The sequence below is a fragment of the Centruroides vittatus genome, unplaced genomic scaffold, assembly GCF_030686945.1.
Source record: "Centruroides vittatus isolate TY-2023 unplaced genomic scaffold, ASM3068694v2 scaffold_490, whole genome shotgun sequence".
Lineage (NCBI taxonomy): Eukaryota > Metazoa > Arthropoda > Arachnida > Scorpiones > Buthidae > Centruroides > Centruroides vittatus.
Genome location: NW_027122711.1, coordinates 1,085,721 through 1,109,144, shown reverse-complemented (window position 1 = coordinate 1,109,144; position 23,424 = coordinate 1,085,721). Strand labels below are relative to the sequence as shown.

The 23,424-nt window shown below is 25.4% G+C and overlaps 1 protein-coding gene across 1 annotated transcript in view; it reads left to right on the top strand.

The window, feature by feature from the left end:
- LOC136989350 (peroxidasin homolog) overlaps window positions 1-18,906 on the top strand; it is a 128,664-nt gene extending 109,758 nt beyond the window's left edge. The window contains exons 3-5 of the mRNA XM_067287471.1: window positions 12,952-13,162; window positions 13,852-14,148; window positions 17,440-18,906. Of these exons, the coding sequence (XP_067143572.1) occupies window positions 12,952-13,162; window positions 13,852-14,148; window positions 17,440-17,552 (621 nt within the window). The 3' untranslated portion in view covers window positions 17,553-18,906. The remainder of the gene's footprint in view (window positions 1-12,951; window positions 13,163-13,851; window positions 14,149-17,439) is intronic.
- The last annotated feature ends 4,518 nt before the right edge of the window (window positions 18,907-23,424 follow it).

Genomic DNA, 23,424 nt, shown 5'->3' with positions numbered 1-23,424 from the left:
CCTATATAAAAATATATTGACTATTTCATGATAGATTGCTTCCATCTGTCGTAACGTTTCTAAACTGTTTTCCAATAAAAAAAATGTATCTCATACACTTAGTATTTATACTTTATATATAGATATATTTTATGCTTATAAAAATAAAAAAATTCCCAATTTCTTCCTCTCAAAATTAATTACTTTTTAATATTTAAGTAGCAATTTTTTAAAAAATTTTATAAAAATTATAATAAAATAAATTAAATTTTTAAAAATTAAAGAGTCTGCAAGAAAATAATGATGAACTTGTTACTATTTTTTGCTCCTTGTTATATAAAGTACAAAATTTATTTTTTTTAACTAATGTGTAATATTTTCCTGCTATTTTCGAACGTTGTTTTATGCTAGATAATTCCTTTACAACCTTAAAAAAAAACCAATATAAATGGTATTTTCTAGTACATTTTATATTGCTTTCACACGTATCCATTTTATTTCTTTCTGATCGAGATTTTGTTGATTATAACTTGATCAAAAAGCTTTTGATCAATCCCATTTAATACATTTTATTTATTTGCTTTTTTATATATTTCTCTCTTAAATTTACTTGATTTTTTTACTTAAAAAGACTACTTACAAAGGATACAGTGGAGCGTACAATCGATTTTTTTTCTCCTTCAAGATTTGTTTCTTCTCTACATAAAAAATATATGTATGTATATATATATTTATAAAACTATTTTTTAACTGTATACTTTAAAAATTTTTCTCATTTTATTGGTAAATCAATAAATGTATAAAAATTGCATAATGAAAGCGCATTTAGAGATCTATTTATAAATTATTTTTATCCCAGTTATTACAAAACATACAGTAAGGTTCATTGTACTAAATGGCTTGTGAAAATTGCTCTTTCCAGCTGTATTCCATTAGCAGAAATATTTTTATAGGTTTTATTACATTCTTTACAAGCAAATATACATATATATCCATGCTATAAACTCTGAATTATGGATTATTTATCATAAATTCGCTATTTTTTAGAACCATTTAACAATATTCCCGTACACAAAATAAGAAAATGTAATTATTCCCTACATAACTAGATACGATTCTAGATTTTTTTAAAATGCTTTATATAAGATTCATACAGTTATGGAAAACAATAAATCATCCGAAGAAAAATTAAAGATATCGAATTCTCTTTGAAACTTTACCCTATCATTAGTAACCATTTTTCATTTCTCATGGTTATTATGTGATTATTCTATTAACTCCACACGAAATTATCTTTAGCTAATCAACATGATAATGATAGAAATTGGTGTATGACTTTATATTCTGGCAGGTGAAACAAGTTACGACAGTTTTAAAAATAATCTATATTGTTAAAAAGACGGTAGAAGTAACGGTTTATATTTTGGCTCAATTTACTTATAAATCCTGTGAACTCCGCCCAATCTTCAGTAATCATCAGACTAATACATATAGTAGAAATACGATAAGCTTAGGGGTAAAAATAGGGAAAAAATAGGGAAGAAATTCTTACAATATTTCACTGAGTAATTCTGAGATTCTCGTCTTACAACTCGATCAAGATTTAGGAAAAGGGGGAAAGTAGGAAAGTAAATATATATATATAAGGAGTAGAAAAACGTTTAAATTCGAAACTAATTTGAGAAATTCGAACTTTTAAATATCTTAAAACTTTTAAAATTACTTTAAATGACACAATTGTAATACTCTAGTTAATGATTTATTTAGAGAATGAAAATAGTAATTAAGAATTTAAAAGATTTCTAAAAGCTTTTCTCCGATTGTTTACAATTAGTTAACTTAACATTTATAAAGAGTTTATTAAAGCTTGTTAATAAGGTTTTGTATCCCCTATAATATATTTTAATTAAAAACTTATCTAAAGTCAATCTCTCGAGTAATAAACCTTTGATTATTTTTCCTTCCAATTCTAATACTTCTTAATATAAATTTATTTTCTATTTAATTTTGTTAGATTTTAGTGTATATGTATTCATACATAAACAGTATATGGCGATTTCCTTATTCTTCCTTCTTCTGCATATTTTATTGAAATAAGAGGTGAACAAGCTACTTCAGAAATCAATGATTTTTATCACACTAAAGAGTAGAGGAATCGAAAAATTTACGATAATAATAAGTATTTTATAGGTTGATATTATAACTCTAAATGCACATTTTCCTCTTGGAATAAATCACAATATTCAAAAAGTATAGAAAAGGAGCACTTTCAAATCTTCTAGATATTTGCTTACTTCGTTGTTCTCGATTGAATCCAGAAGCGGTACGACTTGATCAATATCGGTATTGGTAGAGTGAAACGAATTTTTATCTTATTCTCCTATAATAGAAAGAAATTTAAGGCCATATTCTTCCTCCAACGATTAGTGACTAGATAAAGAACTCCTCTTCCAGACTAGCATCCCTTTTCTAGAGTACTTTGATAATAAGAAACCTAGAGGAAAAAAAAGTTTTATTTTTATCCTGAATTGAAATATATAAAAGAAGTAATGGTAGCAATTGTAAAAAAAATTGAAAATAAGGTTTTTTTATTCTTTTTTCTTCACAATTTTAATTTATTTTGCTTATTGATTTCTTAAATTTTGTTCGTTTTCACAGAGCAATGTGATGTATTGTCTATGGATGTACTGTACTTAAAAATGAATCGTAGTTGTACTACCAATTTTATCAAAATAATTCCTAAAAATTTAATTGAATTTTTCTATAAATAAATAAATATATAATCTTAGAAAATACCGTATTAGTAATAATAGTCAAATAAATATTTAATTAATATTAGATAATAACCTTTACTAATGAGAATGAAGTGTGATTGAGAGCTTTCTACCAATGCTTATGTATTATATATTAAAACAATATAATATATATAACGAGAAATTATTTATTGTGACGTCAGGCTACAATTTCTAATCATATTTTTAATTTATTTAATTTAAAATATATGCTCTCCACCTCAAATAAGTACTGGCTTGCCCCTGTATATCATACTTTCCTGCTAGCAATAGAGTCGTGGGCGTCATCTACCTAACTCCCTTCAGGGGAAAATTTTTGAATTGAAATGACGTGAAGTTCTTATATGGTTACTCTGGACCTCTTGCCCCTAAGATTTCCGAATCTGGTCCCTACTTTCATTTATCTGACACTATTCTCGAGATTAAGGAAGGACAAACCGACAGGTGCACAACAGCGGAAATTTATGTCTACAATTTTTTCAAATTAATTATGTGTACAGTTTTATGTTTTTTAAACATATTTTTCCTATATAAGTGAATTCATTACTGTTATTTATCATAGCAGTTAACATTAAATTAGAACAGCTATTTTTTAATGTTTTAAAATATATTTTATCGCTTATAAAAAATGTATCCAAATAAAAACGCCCCACATCTAGGAAGCCAGCGAGATCATTTCTCTGTACAGTACATGCACAGCATACAGAAGGGCCTTAAAATTTACTATTTATGTAAAAAATAATAATAATTCGAAAGAGATATAAATTAATCTTTTTAATAAACAAGTTAAATTTGTTTTATTTATCATATGTTTTATGGTTTTCGAAGAAAAATGAGTCCCTATATTTACGACGTTCCGAGCTCCATTTCACCTATTGCAGGCCCTATTTATAAAATAATTTTACGTTTTTTTATGTATAAAATTGTAAATTTGTACGTTAAAACACTTAACCGAATTTTTTACTATTATTTCATAAACAAAAATTTAAAATTAATACGAAAAAAAACGTATAAAATGAGTTATTTTTTATTTTATTACTAAACATTAATTTTAAAAGAAATATTAAATTTTTAAAATAAATATATATATCGCTACGTTTATATAACAAAAATAATTGATTATACACACTTTGTTAGAAGAGTCATACTTCTACTTTCAAAATAAACATTTAACTTATTTAATTTTTTTACCATTTTCTATGATTAATTTCTTTAAATCTTTGTGAGCAAACAAGAAATACACTTGAGGGAGAGTAAAGAAAAATTGCTATATTTTTTCTTCTTAAAAAAATAGAAAAAAATAGGGAAAAAATGACAATGGTCATTCTATAGCAGCCTATATTCTCAAAGGAGTTGTACGTCGCGCCGATAAAAGTTTGCTTGTACAAGTTATAAAAAAAATCGTATAAAATTTTTTAAGGTTAGATAATTATACACTATACTGTAAATATTACATAATTTATAATATACAACGTTGAAAACGGGTTTTAAAAAACGTAATTTAAGGGTAAAAATTTACGATCGTATTGCACTATGACATATTTTCTAAATCAGTGATATTGGACGTAACATATCACGTCAGCCCTGTAGAAAACAAACACATATATCTAATTTTATAGCGGAGCATTGCATATTTGCCTCAAAGATTAAAGATTTTCAACAGTAGAACGTAGAGCGAATGCAATTTTCCAAGAGGGCACACATCAGATTTATCATTTCGTTCGAAACACCTCTGCTTACATTAGAGAAGCGATAAATTATTTTACGCTATTACCGAAACAAAACCGATAATAACGTTATATCGAGGGGGAGAAAAAAGAAAGGTAAAGCTAATTTCATCCAGATGATCATTTATATGACATCCTACATATTTTAAAAGGGTAGTAAGGAAGGAAACCAATCAAAGATACGGGTTTGCTACCGTACATAACTTTTTAGAAAGGATATAAAATGAGAACTGACATCCATTAGACTAGTCTGTAGATGGACTGAATGCTTCAGCTTCTTCCTAACACCCCAAGGATGGGATAAGGATGAAGTGAAGCGATTGTACTGACGGCTTACTGAGCCATAAGGGAGGGAATTTTGCCCCATGGGAGTTCTTGTCAACAGTTCAACAACAATCTTCTTCTCAAAGAATCGTCATCCGAAACGACGAGTTCGAATTCTCCTCTTCGAACTATTCTAACAAAAAAAAACTAATTTAAAAAAATAAAAAAACGAGCAATTATTTATTGTGAAGGTGTCCCAATAATTTATTTGTCACAAATTATTTATTTGATTTAAAATATATGCTCTCGATCTCAAATTAATCTCTTGCCCCTGTACATCATACTTTTCCTGATAACAGAAGAGTCATGCCGGTCATCTATATAACAGTGTTCTGGGGAGATATTTGAATTGAAATCACGTGACTTCTGATTTATACTGGAAGTTCGTATATAGTTAATCGTAGCCTCCTGCCCCTAAGGTTTCCATATTTGGTCTCGACTTTTATCTATCTGCCACCGTTCTGGAGTTTAATGACATTTAACCACAGATAGTGGGAATTTGTAGGTCTACATTTTTTTTTCAAATTTCATCACAATTATAAAAAAAAATACTTAAGAAAATGAATGTTTTGCGTGAACAGATTTTTACAAATATTCTCGCGTGTAGTTTGAAGTAGATATCGAGTCGTGAGATATAGCCTTACTAATGCTAAAAAATTGTAATCTTTAAATTAATGATTATAATCTTGGGATTTGAACACAACGAAATAATATATGACAAATAACTATTCATTATTTTTATTTTTAGAATATTTGTAATTACTCTATCTACTTACTGTAATCTCCCATACTTTATTACTCAATAACGTCATTATTTTATTTTTTTTTAAAATAAATAAATAAATATATATATATATATATATAATTATAAATATTAACTGTTAAGTTAATTATTTATTTATTTTTACTGATTTATTGCATCGGAACAAATAATGCAGAATATAAAATAAAGGAAAACAAAAAATATATACATGCAAGTTATAAATTTGCATTGTTTTAGACAGTAGAAATAAATCTAAATTTTTGAAGTTTTGAATATATAAAATATAAACTTTATGGATGAGAATAGTTCAGAGAAATATATATATATATGAATAGAAAAGGAAAACAAAATTACGATACGTACAGTACCTTACTATACTCTTCCAATGCATCCTTATATTGAAGCTATTGTTTTATGTAATTACAATTATTATATAAACATTATAAACAAATTTCGTATTTATTTGCATACCTTCTGATTCCCTCTACTTGGATCTTTTCTCCATTTTATTATCCTCTTCCTCATCCCCTCATTCGCTTCCTCTCTTCAGCTTACATACATAGGTAGGCTCTACCTCTGACAACAATAATTAATCTATAAAATATGAGTTAATAATGTTAATTTATGTTTTAGAATGTCAAATCTAAGCAAGGACAGATTTACACATAGACTAAACGAGTTACAGTTTAGGGCCTTATGCTAGAAAGATTAGGGCCTACGCTTTTAAATTTATTATTTTAGTTGTGAAAGAAGAACCTATTACACGTTACAGTTTAGGGTTTCGTGCTAGGAAAATATAGATTTTCTACTTGATTTTTGTATTTTCGAATCAGAGCATCCCACAGTGATAACGAAGATAAAGAGAAAAAGTGAATAATTTAATGGATAAAATATATCAACGGACATAATATTAATATTTATAAGTTATTATATGATTTAACCACGTTAATTTATATAACAAAGTTTAAATTTTAGGAGAAAATTCTCCTATTTAGTTTTAATTTCTAGTTAGATTCTTCGGAAATGATTCATTTCCTACATTGATGATATAATTTTTTGGCGACCTAGATGCTTTTTCTACCAATAATGTTATCACTGGATAGCTGTCAATAACACAGAAATATCATTAAAGGAAATGTCTTGGTACAGATGGCATCAGAAAAAAATCAATTTTTCCAACGAACTAACTGTTAGATAACAAGACACTATATTAATTTATAATCATACGATATATCTATCATTCACCCAACCATATTTTTTTTCTATTCTTTATACCTTAAAAAAGACTTTTTAAAAAAAGTTTTAAAATTTCATGCAATAAAATATAGGAAATAAAAAAGAAAAAAATTATTTTCCTGTATCGGAAGGTTATGGTTTCCTTTCTGTTCCAAATTGAAGTTTTCTGTATCACTTTTTTGTTTCCAGTAACAGAAACGTCGATAGGTATCTTTACAGAGGAAAAAAATTTTAGAAATTTTATTTGATTTTATATAAAAAAAATTCTTTTATTTTTTTTCAAAAATTTCGAAATTTTTTTTAGTGTTATAAGTTTAAAATAACATAAATTTAACACAGTAAATTTTTATTTTAACTGTTGGAAACAATTTACGTCTACAGGTCTTCAAAACATAAACTATATTTATTATTATTTTTTTAAATAAAATTTTTTACTTAAAAAAAATATGAAAATCTTTAAACCAGTTGCTTTGTTTTCGAATTTTCTACTTTTATTTATGGATATTCTATTTAATTTTTGTATTTTCTAATCAAAGCATCTCTCAATGATAAGGGAGATGAAGAGGAAAAATGGATGAAATGAATAAATTCTTAATAAAAATCATCCAACCACTTGTTTTATTTTGAATTTTCTACTTACTTTTTGCATTTCAACTTAATTTTTCAATTTTCTACTTAATTTTTGAATTTTCTAATCAAGGGAATCCCACAGTGATAACGACGATGAAGGAGGAAGGAAAATGGATGAAATAGATAATTCATAATAAAATTTAGAAAAATAAAAAAAAAAGCGAAAGTGAATTAACGAATAAAAATTGGAAAGGAAATTAAATTATTATAATTAATGAATATAAATGCAAAATATTCAAAATTAATAAATTAATAAACAGTTAGTTAGGTATATCAACTCAGTGATCCTTTCTGATATATGTGATGTCAGTTCACTACGTGACCTGAATTATAGAACGGTTTGTCGAATAAGCAGCGTATGTTTTACTCTGCTGTCAGATTAGACATAAGGATGCCATCTCACGTCTTCACGCAGCAATATACTGCCAATGGAGCCAATATCAACATTGAAGTGTCTTAATTGAGTCTCCTACATCGTCACGCTTTTATAACAATTCTGAAAGTTTTTCAATCTATATAAACAATAAAGCTGTTACTTTTTTATGTATTATTATAACTCAATTTATTGTTAAAGTTGCTCTTTCCTTTTTTTTCCTTTTTTAATTTTTAAATTGAAATTTTAATAGTCATATTAGTGAAGTAACAAGTTGTGCATATTAATTTTTTCCCCTTTATTCTTTGTGAAGATTATAAATTTTTTACAGAAAAAAATGTGAATTATGTTCAACAAGTTTTACTATTTTTTTTGTTATAAAACTTTTTACATTTTTATTAAAATTAACTTTAAAATTTATTACTAATTGCTTTAAGTATTATTTCCTGTATTTTAAATTACTTTATTTTATTTGTTTTAGAACCATTTTAGTGAATTTCTTGTCGATTTCGTCTAGAAAAATAATTGTAATTATTCTCTTAACGCGGAAATAATCGTAAATTTTTCTTGATTTATCCTTAAATTAATTTCATTTTATTTCCTAAATTTCTATTATTTCTTTTATTGCCTCCATATTTCAATTAGGAATTATTATTGTTTCAATTGATAATAGAAATTCTTTTTTTAAATGATTATTTTCAGAATATTTTAATAAATTTTTAGTTAATATCCTGTTTTAATCCTTAAATAATTGTTTTTCTGTGAAATTTGCCTTTTTTTTATAACCTTAAATTATTTCGTTTTAATAAGAAATATCGAGTCAGTAACACGAATTTTAAAGGTGAAAAAGTTGTTTTTTTACCTTTTATTAATATATCATTCGATTTTATTGTTTCAGAAACTATTAATAATAGTTTTAAGGTGTAATGGTTGAGATAATTCCGGTTTTTTTTTAGCAATAAAATCCTTAAGTTCTGTGTTTAAACTATTATAATCTGTCTCTATAGGGTTTTAGTATCTTGAGCTGTGTTAAACTCATATTTCAAGTGTTTAATGTTCTGTTTCTATTGTATCTATGTACAGTACAATATTTTTTTGTCTTATTTTACGTCAATTTTTACACATTTCTGTGATTTTAAGTATTAAAATCAACGTATAAGTGTTTTAAATTAATATATTCTCTTTTATTATTTCAATTTTATTCTTCTAGTAATACATTTTAAGGTGTAGTAATTGCAATAATTCCTCAATACATGATATTTAAACAATTATGTGATTCTAAGCACGTATTTAAGTGTTTAATCTTGTGTTTCTCGTGAAATTTTTCTTATTTTAAGCTAATTTTTACATATTTTTCGCGATTTTAAGAGTTAAAAAAATCAATATATACATTGTTCTAAATTAATATACCACGTGCTTCTATTATAAAATATTTATCTACCCGCTTTTATTTAAGAAAAAAATCTTTTATACGTGTTTATAGTGTTGAAAATTAGACAATACTCGTCGCGTGTTTGTTATGTTGGAAAGTTATCTGGTCTGTCATTTATCACGTGCTTAAAATCGACAACATTATGTAATTTCTAGTGTTTAAAAGCCACGATAAATCACGTTTACTTCACAAGGAATCAAAACATAATTTTTCTTATTATATTTTTATCTTTTATTTATGTTATTTCAAGTTTATCTTCTAACAGGGGCATATGCATTACACGTAATTAAAACAGCGAAACAAAAAAATAATTTACCGTTATATACGAAAACATGCAAACGCTTTAAAATAAAATAATTCAACTTCCAATAATTAATTTATAAAAGGGAATTCTATTATTGGTCTCACACCATCTGTTGTATCTGCAAAATGTCGCATTTGCTGAACTATTGATTGAATTTTCTCGGTACATATCACTAACGGTGGCGTCATCTAGTATCACAAAACTCAATTAAATCTAATTATCATTTTTATGATAATTAGATTTAATTCAATTTTTAAATCTTAAAGAAAATTATTAATTATTAAGCAATTATAAAATAAATTTTTTTAAATATTACGCTTAAAAATTTAATTATTTTTACACGCGAAAATAAAATAATAACTAGTTAAAACATAATGAATTTCATTCGTAATTGAAGATTAATTGTATTCTTCCCCCCTATTATAAGTAAATTTGATGATTAAATTTTTGAAGAGGATATTTATCAATTTTGTAGACTTTAGAACATTATTACAAATCAATGAAAAATAGTTAAATGTAAAGAGACGAACGATGTAGTTAAGTTTAAGAGAGGGACGATTGAAGGATATAAGTGAACAGTTGAAATGCCATCTTCAACTATCGTCAGCAAGAGTGAATAGTTGCAAAGGTCATTCACCTCGTCAGCTTAAATACGTTATCAAAGAGCGGACAAAGTTCTTTGACTCAATCCAATCTTTATGCTTGATGAAGGATCTGCATCCTTCTTCAAGAAAAGGATGTTAGAAACGGATGAAAGAACACACTCCTGTGGGAATATTCAAAATGAAAAATTCATTCAACATAAGAAGAGTATGTGATAATTTTTTTTTACTTTTATTTATTTATTTATTTTTCTTTATTTTACTCCTTGGAAAAATTTTCATTTCGCGTAGAAACAAATGCCAAATGGATATTTGATTTTTATTTATTGTTACATTTTGCAAATTCGAAAGTGATGAAGACGTCAGTTGATTTTTGTCTCTGGAATTTTTCATGTAATATATATATATATATATATATATATTTTTTTTTAAAAATTATTATTTATTAATTTTTACGTCGCTCCTAGTTCTTACTAAATGTATTTTTAATAACTTTTAGAAAATATTTTTTTTTCAATTAATTAAAAAGCAATAATTAACGTCTAAATCGTTAGATTCTTTTCGCTAGACTTTACAAATTGTTAAATTATTACTTCTCGAATTTGTAGTAAATAAATTATTTTCGGTAATTATTGTAGATCTGAGTTACAGATAATTATTAGATTAATGTTTGGCTAGAAATTTAAGAAGCTAAATGCCTAGAAACTCGATTAAATTTCGTTGAAATGAAGCAAAATATCAATTAAATTTACATCTAAAATACAAATTACAGGTTTAAAAAAGAGAATTTTTTTTATTTTAGTATATATTAAACAGCTGTAAACGAAGCAAGAGACGTAGAAAGTGACTTAAATTTCTTAAAAATGAAGCAAAATACCAGTTAAATTTGTATATTAATCGAAAATTAAGAGGTAAAAATCGATAATTTATCATGTTTTCATACATTAAATTCGAATTGTATGCATTAAATTGCTACACAAACACGAATTAGTACATGGTTTAATATCAGAGCAGCACTCCAGCATCCGTGAGAAGTATTTACTGTAGCAAATATTACAAAATATATTATAACTTTATTAAATTTGTTATAATGAAATATATATATATATATATATATATATAAGGTTTCAAATTATGATTATTTGCATATTTGTTGAAATTTGTATCTTTCCATTAAGTGGAAAAGTTTATTCAAGTGGAAAATTTATTACATTACTGAAAGATTTACATAATTATTGAAAATCTGCCAGTCAAAATTTTCATTTCCTTTAAAAAAACAATAATAATAATAATAATAATTTTATTTAAATTTATATAATTAATTTGCAATGTGTTTATTGAATAAATGACAGTTTTTTTTTTTCTGAGAGTGTTTGTTAAATTTTATATTAAAAGTAGTAATAATTGTATTTACATAAATTTAAGCGAAGGTATGAAATTAGATTTAAAAATTTTAATTAAATATTTTATTTAAAAAAATTATAATTTTATTGTATTTTGGGGGGGGATTAAATTAGATGATAATGCTAATTAAATAGTTCTTTCTTTTAACAATAGATGGCAGCATGCGATAGAGTTTTAGTGTTATCGATTGTCACTACTATCTTCTAGGGTCAGGTAGCTGTTCAAAAGTAAATATTGTATATAGAAATGCACAGATAAATCTGCTATTGTACTCGTTAAATCTGTTTATTTAGCAACAACTTAACTAATTTTGTTATAGTTATTTTGATTATTATAAATTAAACAAGTTTATTAATCAATTTCAGTCACGTGTAGCTGTACTAATTTAAATTAATGAGTTCAAACTTTGTAAATAAACGATTTTCTGTGTAACGTTTATTGTAAATTACTTGTTTTTTTTTTCTTTTTTTCCTTTCTTCATTTATGTAAATTACGTGAGCATTCTTCTGTGTGATTGTCTGTTTGTCTGTCCGATTTACAAGACATTTTTTTCACCTAGTTTAAACGCTTGTTTATAAGTTAAATATTTAATAAATAATTGATTTATTTGTGTCGTTTTTTTAAAAAAATCAAATTTAAACTTTGTTTGTTATGATATAAAAACTAAAAATGTATAAAATTCTTGTTTATTTAGGTGAAGTAAGTGATGATTATCAAAAGTACAAAGTTTACAACACGGTAAATGAAAGGAAAAAGGGGAAAAAACAACACCATAAAGCTTAGATGATTGATAAAAATCACCCGACTAACATAAAAATTTCTCCATAACCCTAGCAGATGGTCAATATCGACCATAACAAAATTTTTAAAGCGATTTTAACATAACATACATCACATCAAAGACTTACTTCATCCTTTGATTACATTTTTTTTCCTTCCTTCTTCCGTCTTACGTGTTATAAAAACCATGCAAGAACTTACACTAGTTCTTGTGGCAAGTTACAGAGTGATAGACGACACCATTCCGGAAACATTACTTATAACGATTGGTTCATAAATCTAGCAAATTGTTGTCGTTGTTTCGGTGTCATTTCATTCTTCTAAGCAAGTCTTCTTGCCTGTGTTTATGAAATGGCCTCTTTAAACATCGTTGTCCCGCTGTGATAACGTCAAGTGCCTATGTAGTTATGTGTCTTTAGGTACTTCGTCACCATTGCTTGTCGCCTACCTTATGTTAGTTACACTTAACTCGTGTAAGCGTAACTTTTACCAGTTATCACCTACATAATTTTAGATTTATCTTTTATATCATCGTTAAACGAATATTATTATTATTATTATTCCTTTCTCCGTACTCACTCTTATTAACTTTTATTATATTTCAGGTATCGTGGATAAGAAGAAAGGATTTTCATGTTCTAACTGTTGGATTAGAGACTTATACGACAGATGCTAGGTTTCAAGCTATTCATATGGAAAGAACGAATGATTGGTCTTTACAAATAAGATATCCTCAATTAAATGATGCTGGTTTATACGAATGCCAAGTTGGTTCGGATCCAAAAATTAGCTTTTTTGTCAATCTCAACGTTGTAGGTAAGTTTAATATGTTTTTACATGTGTTTACAGCTCATTTCTGAAAGCTCATTTTTCCCAAATTCATCTTCTTAAATATAATTGCTGGGCTTCAATTTGAAAAAAAAAAATTGTAGACTTGTAAATTCCCACTGTCTGTCCTTCCTTAATCTCAAGAACAGATATGGAAACCTTAGGACTAAAGGGCCCCGATTAACTATATACTAACTTCCGGTCTATACCGGAAATCACGTAATTTCAATTCAAAAATTCCCCCATACAGACTTATATAGATGACCGGCATGACTCTGTTGTTATCAGGAAAAGTATGATGTACAGGGGCGGGAGCAAGACAGTATTAATTTGAGATAGAGAGCATATATTTTAAATTAAATAAATTAAAAATATGACTAGAAATTGCAGCCTGGCATTGTGACGATTGCTCGTTCTTTTCTATGTACTTTTTTTTTTATTTCTTACAAAGTATTGTAGCGGTTTTCTTTCCTTCCATCTTCATTCACAGTTCTTTTCCACACGTCACATTTTTTATACCCTTTCTCCTTATACCATTTAGCTAAAAATAGACCAGTCTGACACGCAATAAAGCATTTAAAAAATTAAAAATCAAAAATAAGTTAAATTAAACGTTAAAAAATGATACACCGATACATAATTTATCAGGAACATTAATATTCTTCCTCATATTTCAGAGGCAAAAGCATCGATACTAGGACCTCATCCACTTTATATCAAAACAGGAAGTTCTATTAACTTGACTTGTGTCATAACTCAAAGTCCAGTACCTCCAGTTTTCGTTTTTTGGTTTCATAACGAAAGAATGATCAATTACGATTCTTCGAGAGGAGAAATATCATTACAAAAAGCTGGAAACGATACAGTTGTCAGTAAATTATATATAAAGGATGCACAAGCAGACTACTCCGGAAATTACACCTGCGGTCCTTCAAATGCTGATTCTATAAGTATCTCAGTATATATACTTAATGGTAAGTTGATGAAATTCAAATCATTCATTCGATTTCGGTTATTCTGTAAGTGAATCAATACCAAAAATATGAATTTTCTATTATCTAAATCACTAAGAAAAGAATATTAATATTATCGATTCCTTGTTTTATTTTACTTTTATTATTATTTTATTTTATTTTATGATAATTAAAATTATAATGTAATTCGGTTCTGTTTAATAATAATAATTTTTTTTAAAAAAATCAAAGGTTTAATGACATTTTATGGGTCATTGTACTCTAGATTTTGAACGACAATTATTGAGTTTTTTACGTTAAAATTTTTATAATAATTAATTTTACATCTTAATCTTAGAATATTCTAATTATTTAGAGATTTAACATGTATTTTTTATTCATTTTAAATGCTGTAATATATTTTTTTTTAAATCGAACTTTCACCAATGTCACCACAAAAGTGAAGGCTAGAAACACACCCCCTTAAAACTGTAATGTTAATTAATGTATTTATTTTTAATATATAAAATTTCTACAGTAAATTTTTTAATTTTTTTAATATTGAAATTATCTATTTTTTTCTTGATAATATATTTTTTTCTCGTTTAGTCATTACAGAAAATCATAATTCTTCTTTATCTTGATAAATGTCTATTTTTGCATCATTCATTTTTTACGGATGAACAGCATTTTACATTAATTCTAATTCCTAAACGACTTTTATTTTTATCGCAGATTTTTAAATATATTTTTGTAAAAGAAAAAAGTAATAAAAATAAAAAAATTAACGTGTATAACGTATAATTTTTACAGTAAATTTTGCATAAGAGCCATTAATAAATGTAAAACGATTAAATTCTACTTTTAGCATCAGAAAAAAGGATGAAGTATCGTATTAATTTCTTGTATGCCGTTATATTGGGGCTCGACTGTATATATATACAGTCAATCCTCGATATAACGTTCTATTTATGGGTGAAGTGCCATCTATTAGTGGCGAATATCCGTTATATCGAAGTGCATGTTAGTATATGAGATAAATCCCTAAATTAAAACAGAAAAATAATAAATAAACGACAAAATATTTACTGTTCTTACCGTAAAAATACTGCAGAATTGCTTGAATTCTTAAAATGGTGTAGTATAGTGGTGACTTTCGAATTATTCTAGTCCAGTATCGATGTGGATCGTTATAAGGAGTGTGGACTGTATTATACAGTCGAATCTCAATATGATAAATGTGCAACCCTCGTAAATCATCAACACTAAATGGATCAATATCGCATTATGAAACAGTGTTATTACCAAATCAGTATCAAATTTAAACGTGTGTGTAGGCCTCATTATTCTATATAATTCTCATTAAGATTCTTCGATTTAGCGTCACACACGTAAGTATAATTTTAGAAGGGAACAAATGGTGACTCTACATTGAGGTTTGAATGCAGTTGTATTAATACAAAACAAAAACTTCTGTGTTAATAAAGCAACCACCCAATATAGTGAATTTTCGATACAGTAAGCACATTTGATCCTTGATATATTTTATGTATGTAGTGAACCTCCATATAATGAATGATTTAGATCAGTTCTTTTGAGAGTTTACTATATCGAGAGTCTATTATAAACTATCAGTAAATAGAATTATATATTCTATATAATTATGAAACTTTACTTATTTTTAAATGTTTAATTTCTAATCAATTTTTAATGCTTTATATCTACATTTGATTACTATCATTATTTTTTTAAATGAAACTGTTTTATATGAAATAACTGTACAGGGTGGCCCAAAAAATAAATTAACCGTGCTTTTTGTACCTTCAACACATTCACAAATACGAATCGTAAACTGAATTTACAATAAAATTAATAAAAATACAATTAAAAGACAGAATTGAAAGTGATTAACTGACTTTTGGCCACCCTGCGTATTAATACTCTTATAATATATTAAATCACTTTTTATATTGATGTAAATATGATTTTATTGTTATTTTTATGTGTATAATACATAAGATTTTCAAATTTTCATAATTAAAAATATTGATAAATACTTAAAGAAATTTGCAATTTATTTGAAGAGTTATCAATGCATCCTCCTGCTCCTCCTCCTCCTCCTCTTCTTCTTCCTCTTTTTTTTCCTTTCTATTCTTCAATGGATAACTTTAATCAATTTTTCGCAAAGTTTAATAAGTCTGAAATGGATTTAGTAAATAATGAAGTCATTTATTATGAGTAAGGCATTTGTTAAAATGACTTCACTTTTCTTCAAACCAAAAGTGGCAAAGAAATTAATAAGTCTTTTATCGAAAATGTCACCATCGATGAAATATATATCAATCTTTTTAAAGAAAATTTTATTTCATTTGTTAATATTTTAATTTATTGGCTTCAAATATATAATACATATATATTAAATGCCGAATTTATTAAATTTATAGTGTATAAAACCATAATGTTATTGTGTCTTTGTGCCTGTGTGCGTTTGTTTGTTGCCTGTGTGTCTTGCCTATGTGAGACTGTATGTGTTGCCTGTGTGTATATATAATATATATAGTAAAATCAATTTTTAACATCATTTATTACTTTAAAATTTTCACAGTTTTAAAGAAATATATTAAAAATATTTTTACAAAATAATAAAATCGATTTAAAATATGTATATATTAAAAAAAACAATTAAAAATTTATATGCACAATGGATAATTTTAAATATTCGATTGCTAATAATAATTTTTAGTTTTATATATTTTTTATAAAAATATAAAATTCTATATATTTTTACCGTAGCAACAAAATTATTTAGACTGTTACCATTGCTACAGCAGTAAGAAAATTACAAAATTGTAATTTTTCTTGTTGCGGTAGCAATGGTAATTGTAAGAAAACAGCAGTACTTCCGTCAAGCAATTAGGAGTAAATTTCCCATGAGGTATCGATACATCTCATTTACAAAACGTGCATTTTGTTTGTACAAATACTCGCAAGTTTACAAGAATAATGTCTTAAGCAGAATAATTATTTCATTATCCTGCGGGAAATGGCATTTTATGTTATTTACATTGTTTAAAAAAATCAGTTTAATCAAAAAATCACATGATTTATATAATTATATACAACTAAAAACTTATTTTATCTCCGTTAAAATATTTACACGAATATTACACGAAAATCTTCATTCTTCATTTTTGTATGTATCGTTGTTTAATTCTCAATTAAAAAATGTCGAGTATTTTAATTAAATTTAATTGTCAAAATTGATTAGATACTTGTTAAGATTTCGGTACTAAAGTTTAGTTTACTTTACAGGTGAACAACCTGCAGCCATGCAACACGATGCCAATGCTTCCAAATCAACATCACCAGCTCGAGTGACGTTGTCACCTGCAACATTCTTGCTTCTAGCCTTATTCTACAGGTGACGTGAAACAATATCGGAATTCCGTCAACACTGATGGAAGAAGAGGGGAAAAATAATAATATAATAATAATAAAATAACAACAACAACAACAACAACAACAATAAAACAATATAACTTCGAGTCAAACATTACGACAAACACTGCCCAGATGGTTCTTGGCATATGTTGTCCTTATGATTGTTCTCTATGGTGCTTCCTCTTTTGACAACGTCGCTGTGGAAGCGGGTAAAAACCGGACAAGAATCCAAATGTCTACGTTAAGAAAAAGTATAAAAGTGAAATTCGACCGAACTACGACAAACATTTAAGAAAAAATAACCAAAAAAAAAAAACCTGTTGTACTATAAACCACGTCTTCGAAGATTTCCATCCTTTAGTACGTGCGTGTGTATATGTGTGTATGCATGTATGTGCGTGAATGTGATGCTGACTGCAGTCATTTTTATGAATTTATATCGTGTAGTGATGCTTCGATGTTAAAACACATTTCCTTAAAACGATTTTTTTCTATGTAAGCCTCTGTGGGTTTGTCATTTCTGCATGAGTACCGTAAAAGCCTACAAAGGAAAAACATTCACAAAACTCTATAGATGTTAATATATATATATATATATATATATTATATATACAACACATAAAAAATATATATATATATATCAGATGTGAGTAAATGAAGAATTAGATCCAGCCAGAATTCCGTCAGTTCTGCATAAGTGTAAACACAAGAACTATCAAAAGAAAAAAAAATGAAGTTTTGTGATTTTTCAGAAGATTAAATGAGAAAAAGTACTTCTTGTTATAAACAAAAGAAATACGTTTATATTAATTTTTACTTATTATTATTATTATTTTTGTTGAGTGATTTATATTTTATTTTTAATTTATTATAATATTATAGTAATAATAATAATAATAATATATATACATATATACATATATATTTTGAAGAATTTGGACTCATGGTAAGTGCTCTCATTGTGGCCTTTGAAAAGTAAATAATTCTTTATGAAAAAAAAATTTACAAGAAAAAAAAATATTACTGATGGAGAAAGTTTCTACTTATATGTAGCTTTGTATATAGCCATAAAATGAGGAAATGTGCATGAAGAGTAAGTAGAATATTAAAAAAAAAAAAAAAATTCGGTGATAATTAATCGGATTTAAAGAAAAAAAAACGGAGACAATAAGTTAATATCAAAGCGAAAGGAGAATGATGCAAATTTAGTAAAGGGTATTAGCATAAGCATTAGATTAGCATCAGAACTGAAGGATTTATGTACTGGAGATATTAACATCGTGGTGATATTCACTGTTAAAGATATGCTGTTGAAAATAAATAAAAACATAAGAAACATGCCTTGTTGTTCTTTTTAAATATATTTTTCTAATTTTTACACCTTAATTCTGTATATTTGTCGAATTACAATCAATTAAGTAGTAAAGTAGTAAAAACAGCTAAACTCGCAGAAAAATGTATTTATTATTGCAGTAAAATCTGTCTAAGACTGCCCTGCTACAAGATAAAAACATGCTTAAATGGAAAATCTATGAACGGACAATTTTCTGTATAATATACTGTTATAAACCAGAAACCTGTCTAACGCGGAAATGAGTTTTTGGGAACCAAAATAACCTGGGTAAAGCGAACTAAATTTTAAATCGTAAATAATTGTTGCTGACTTTGAGGCTTGGATCGTGGTTAACTTCTGAGTGACAAGTTAGTCTCTCATTTTATTGTTTTTTTTTTAGGATTGTACTTTCATTATCTAGAAAGTATCTGTGACAGGTATAACATTACCGTTTCTCTCCAATTTGATAAAGGAGATCATTAATTAAATAATACCCTCTATAAAATGAAAACCTGCCAAAACATAATATTCTGGTTGGTATCTTGACATCCGTTCTAAACAGGTTTCACTGCAATAATAATTCATTCTTAGACAATAAAGAAACGAAAACAATTCTTATACATGAATCGTAATAATTTCATTGTTATGTAAAATTAAATTTTACATTTCGAATTTAATTTAAAAAAAAACGTAAAACTAAGAAGCGGAAATTAAAAATAATAATTATTAAATGCCTAATTAAATTTAAAGTTAAAAAAAAATTCCTCGTGTAGTTTATACGATTTTAAATAAAAATAAAAATTTTAATTATAATTTTACTTACCAAAATTTAAAAAAAAAATTAAAAAATAAAATACTAATTAAAATGCATCAGTTTGAATTATATATTTCTTAATCCAATTCAGTGAAGTAGAGCAGAAAATGTTTATGTTTAAAGAATCAGTATCTAAGGAATTTGTTTATAAGAAACTGTGCATAATGCATTGTAACAGTAAAGAAGCAGTAGATATATATTTATTACACCTCGCTTCTCTCTCTCCCTTTCCCTCCACAGATGGCACAACATGAAAATGCATTTTAGATGATCTAAATTGCACAAAGTATCTCTTTACATTCTTATATAATGCATCGTAAAATGTTTTCAGAGCGTTTACTATATTACACAATAATTTTTTTATAATAAATAAATAAATAAAGTATATATATATATATGTATTGAAACAAATTTATGAGTGTTTTATGAAATCCAAAATGTTGTCATATAACGTAATATATTTCAAAACAAACTTCACTTCAGTTTGATGGATGATACAAACTTTTTCCTGAACAATCATCCATCATCCTACTCATCAGAGTATCTGCTATTTCCATCCTGTATATACGTGTATGTGTATATATATATATATATATATATATATACGTATGTGTATGTGAGTTATATGTTTCCTCTTTAAATATTTTTCAATGTTTTTATTACATTTAAAAATTGTAAAATAATTATCAATTTTTAAAAATAAAACTTTAATTTAAATATAAACTTATATAAAATTTTAGGAAATAATTCTGATAACTTTAAAAACAATTCTTTAATATTATTAAATTAATTTAAAAAATCTACTCGACTGTAAAATTGAATTTTAACGTAAATATTTAATAAATTCGTGGAAAATTATTTAAAAAATAATTTAAATATATGAATATATATATATATATATATATATATATATATATATATATATATATAGAAAGAATCACTTTAGTTATCGGAAATTATACAATACATTAATGGAGAATTCTTTTCAAGGTGCATAAAGATTTATTGTTGCTATTAAATCTACCATTTAATTTGCCTATCCAATAAACCAGCAATTTAGTAAGGTTATCTGTAAGTGTATCCTTATCTACTGCTATTTAGTATTGCCTATTTATCATTAAGACAGCGTGATCCATGCAATGATCATAAGTAAATTATTCTATCTACTGTTAACTTATTACACATAGCCCTTTATTAGATGTCTAAATATTTAAGCAATTTGTTATTGATAAAGATGATTACACCTTTAATATAATAATAAATAATAATAATGAACCTATCTAAATGACTATATATATTTTTTTTCAAATGAAAAAAATATCTTAATAGAATAATAATTTGCAAGGGGGGAAAAGAAGAAAAATTACATTTATATCCGAAAAGAAAACATTTATTTAACTTTGGTTTTTGAGTTTAACGAGTTAAAGTTTGTACAGTGAAGTGATATGCCATCTAAGTAATGTTTTCTTAGTGATTGTATACCTTAATCATTCTTGTTGGAATAAGAAGTCAAATTAAAGAAGTTTATCTTCTCGAGTACAAATGAAAAGAAAAAATTTTCAGTAGAATTACCTGAAAAGATAGAAAAAAAATTAAGGAAAAAAATAAAATAAAATTAAGTTAATGTATGTAAAGCGGGTTTGAAACTTTCTGTGCTATTGCTAATGAATGAAGTCAATTTGGTGAATCGTTTGCAAACGAAGTGTAACAAATTTGGCAGAAAGATACTTAATTTTTTTTTATTTTTTAACTGAAAACTAATACGAAAAAAAAAACAATTTTACTTAAAGAAGACATTTATAATTAGAATTGAAAAATTCGTTGTTGTTTCCATTGATAAATGGCATTTAAAAAAATTTTAATGATTGTTTCTCTTAAAAGTCTTCTTTTATACATTCAATCGGATCGCTTGTTTTAAAATATTCCTTAAAAATTAAATAATTATATATATATATATATATATATATATATATATATATATATATTATATAATTATATTATTAGAAATGTGTTGCCATCTGGCGAGGAAGGTTTATATTATATTTGAAACAGTAAAGTGATCGATAAAAATATAGAGGTGGATAAATTCGATTATTGTGTGTACATTATACATGCTACGATAATGATGTTAATGATAATTAAACAAAATGTTTAATTATGTTAATTTGAAAATTATATGTTTTAATCAGCTGTAACTTCAAAATTAAAGATCTAAACATATGAATAAATAAGAATTGACATCACGTGTAAATAAATTTCATTACGTTTAGTAGATAATTTTAGAACATTTTTAGAAATTGAACCATAAATGGATTGTTTCGTAAAAATTAAATTTGATGTAGAAGAAAGAAACTATCATTTTCTAAGTGTCATTGTATTTTTTTTCTTTTCTTCCTTTCTTTAAACTGACATTTTACAAGAAACTTTTTACAATGAAAAGAAAGTAATCACTTAAGATTAAAAAAATAATAATAATAATAATTTTTTATTTTAAAAATTATATTTAAAAAAAGTCATAATAATAAGTTCTAATTTAATAAATATATTATAAGAAGAGGTTTTTTTTATATTAAAAATGTTAATATTTCCATTAAATTGTGACAAGGATAATTATAATGGAGTCTTTTCTTCTGATATATATATATATATATATATAAGGAAAATATATATATATTTTCCTTCCTTTTGATAGCAGACATTTAAGAACTTTTAAATTATAATAAAATTAAGTGTTTTATAATTTCAGTAAAATTTAATAATAAAAAAAAACGTTTATATGTATGTACTGTACATATCTACTTGAAATATCTTGTTAGATCTTATTTAAAAAATGTAACATATTCCAGATACCCTTTCATTTTTTTTAAATAAATAAAACAAAGTCAGATACAAGAGGAAAAAATAAATAAATTTAAGATAAAATTAAAGAAAAATGTTTTAAAATAATAGAAAATTTTCAAAATAATTTCTCATATACTTAAATCATGATAAGTAATTTTATGGTAATTTACTTGATTATTATGCCACGCCTTTAATCAGCTAAAATTGCTAATAAATACCAAAAATAATTTTTTAATAACGATGAAATTTAATAAGCACGCTATTATTATTAAAAATATTTTTAAAATATTAGAAGAATATTTAAGAAATAATAACAACAACATGGAGGAAAATTAGAAGAATTAATTCCAAACTCAAATTTTTTTTTTTTCCTTGTTATGATTATAAGATTAATAACATTTTATACAGGGATAAAGATAATTTGAATCGAGTAAACAGATTTAATTCTTTTAATTAGAAATCTGAAACTAAAATTCTTAAGAATATCTTTCAAAATAATGAATTTTACTCAGTAATTACGACGTAACAATAATTTAGAAATTTTTAACAATAGTTTAGATAATTGAAGTAAAGAATTTTATAAAATAAATATAGAAATCGTTACTAAAATACACAATATCTTGAATAATCGATTTTACAGTTAAAAATTATGACGTAACAATGCATTAAAAATTTTCAAATTTACTTAATAATGAATTAAAAATTATCATTACGTAGCAATACATTTAAAAATTTCGAATTGACGTAAAAATGAATTAAAAAATTCAAATTATGACGTAAACATGCATTAAAACATGTCGAACTGACGTAACAATAAATTGAAAATTTTAGGTTGCGTAACAATATATTGAACTTTTAGAGTTACGTA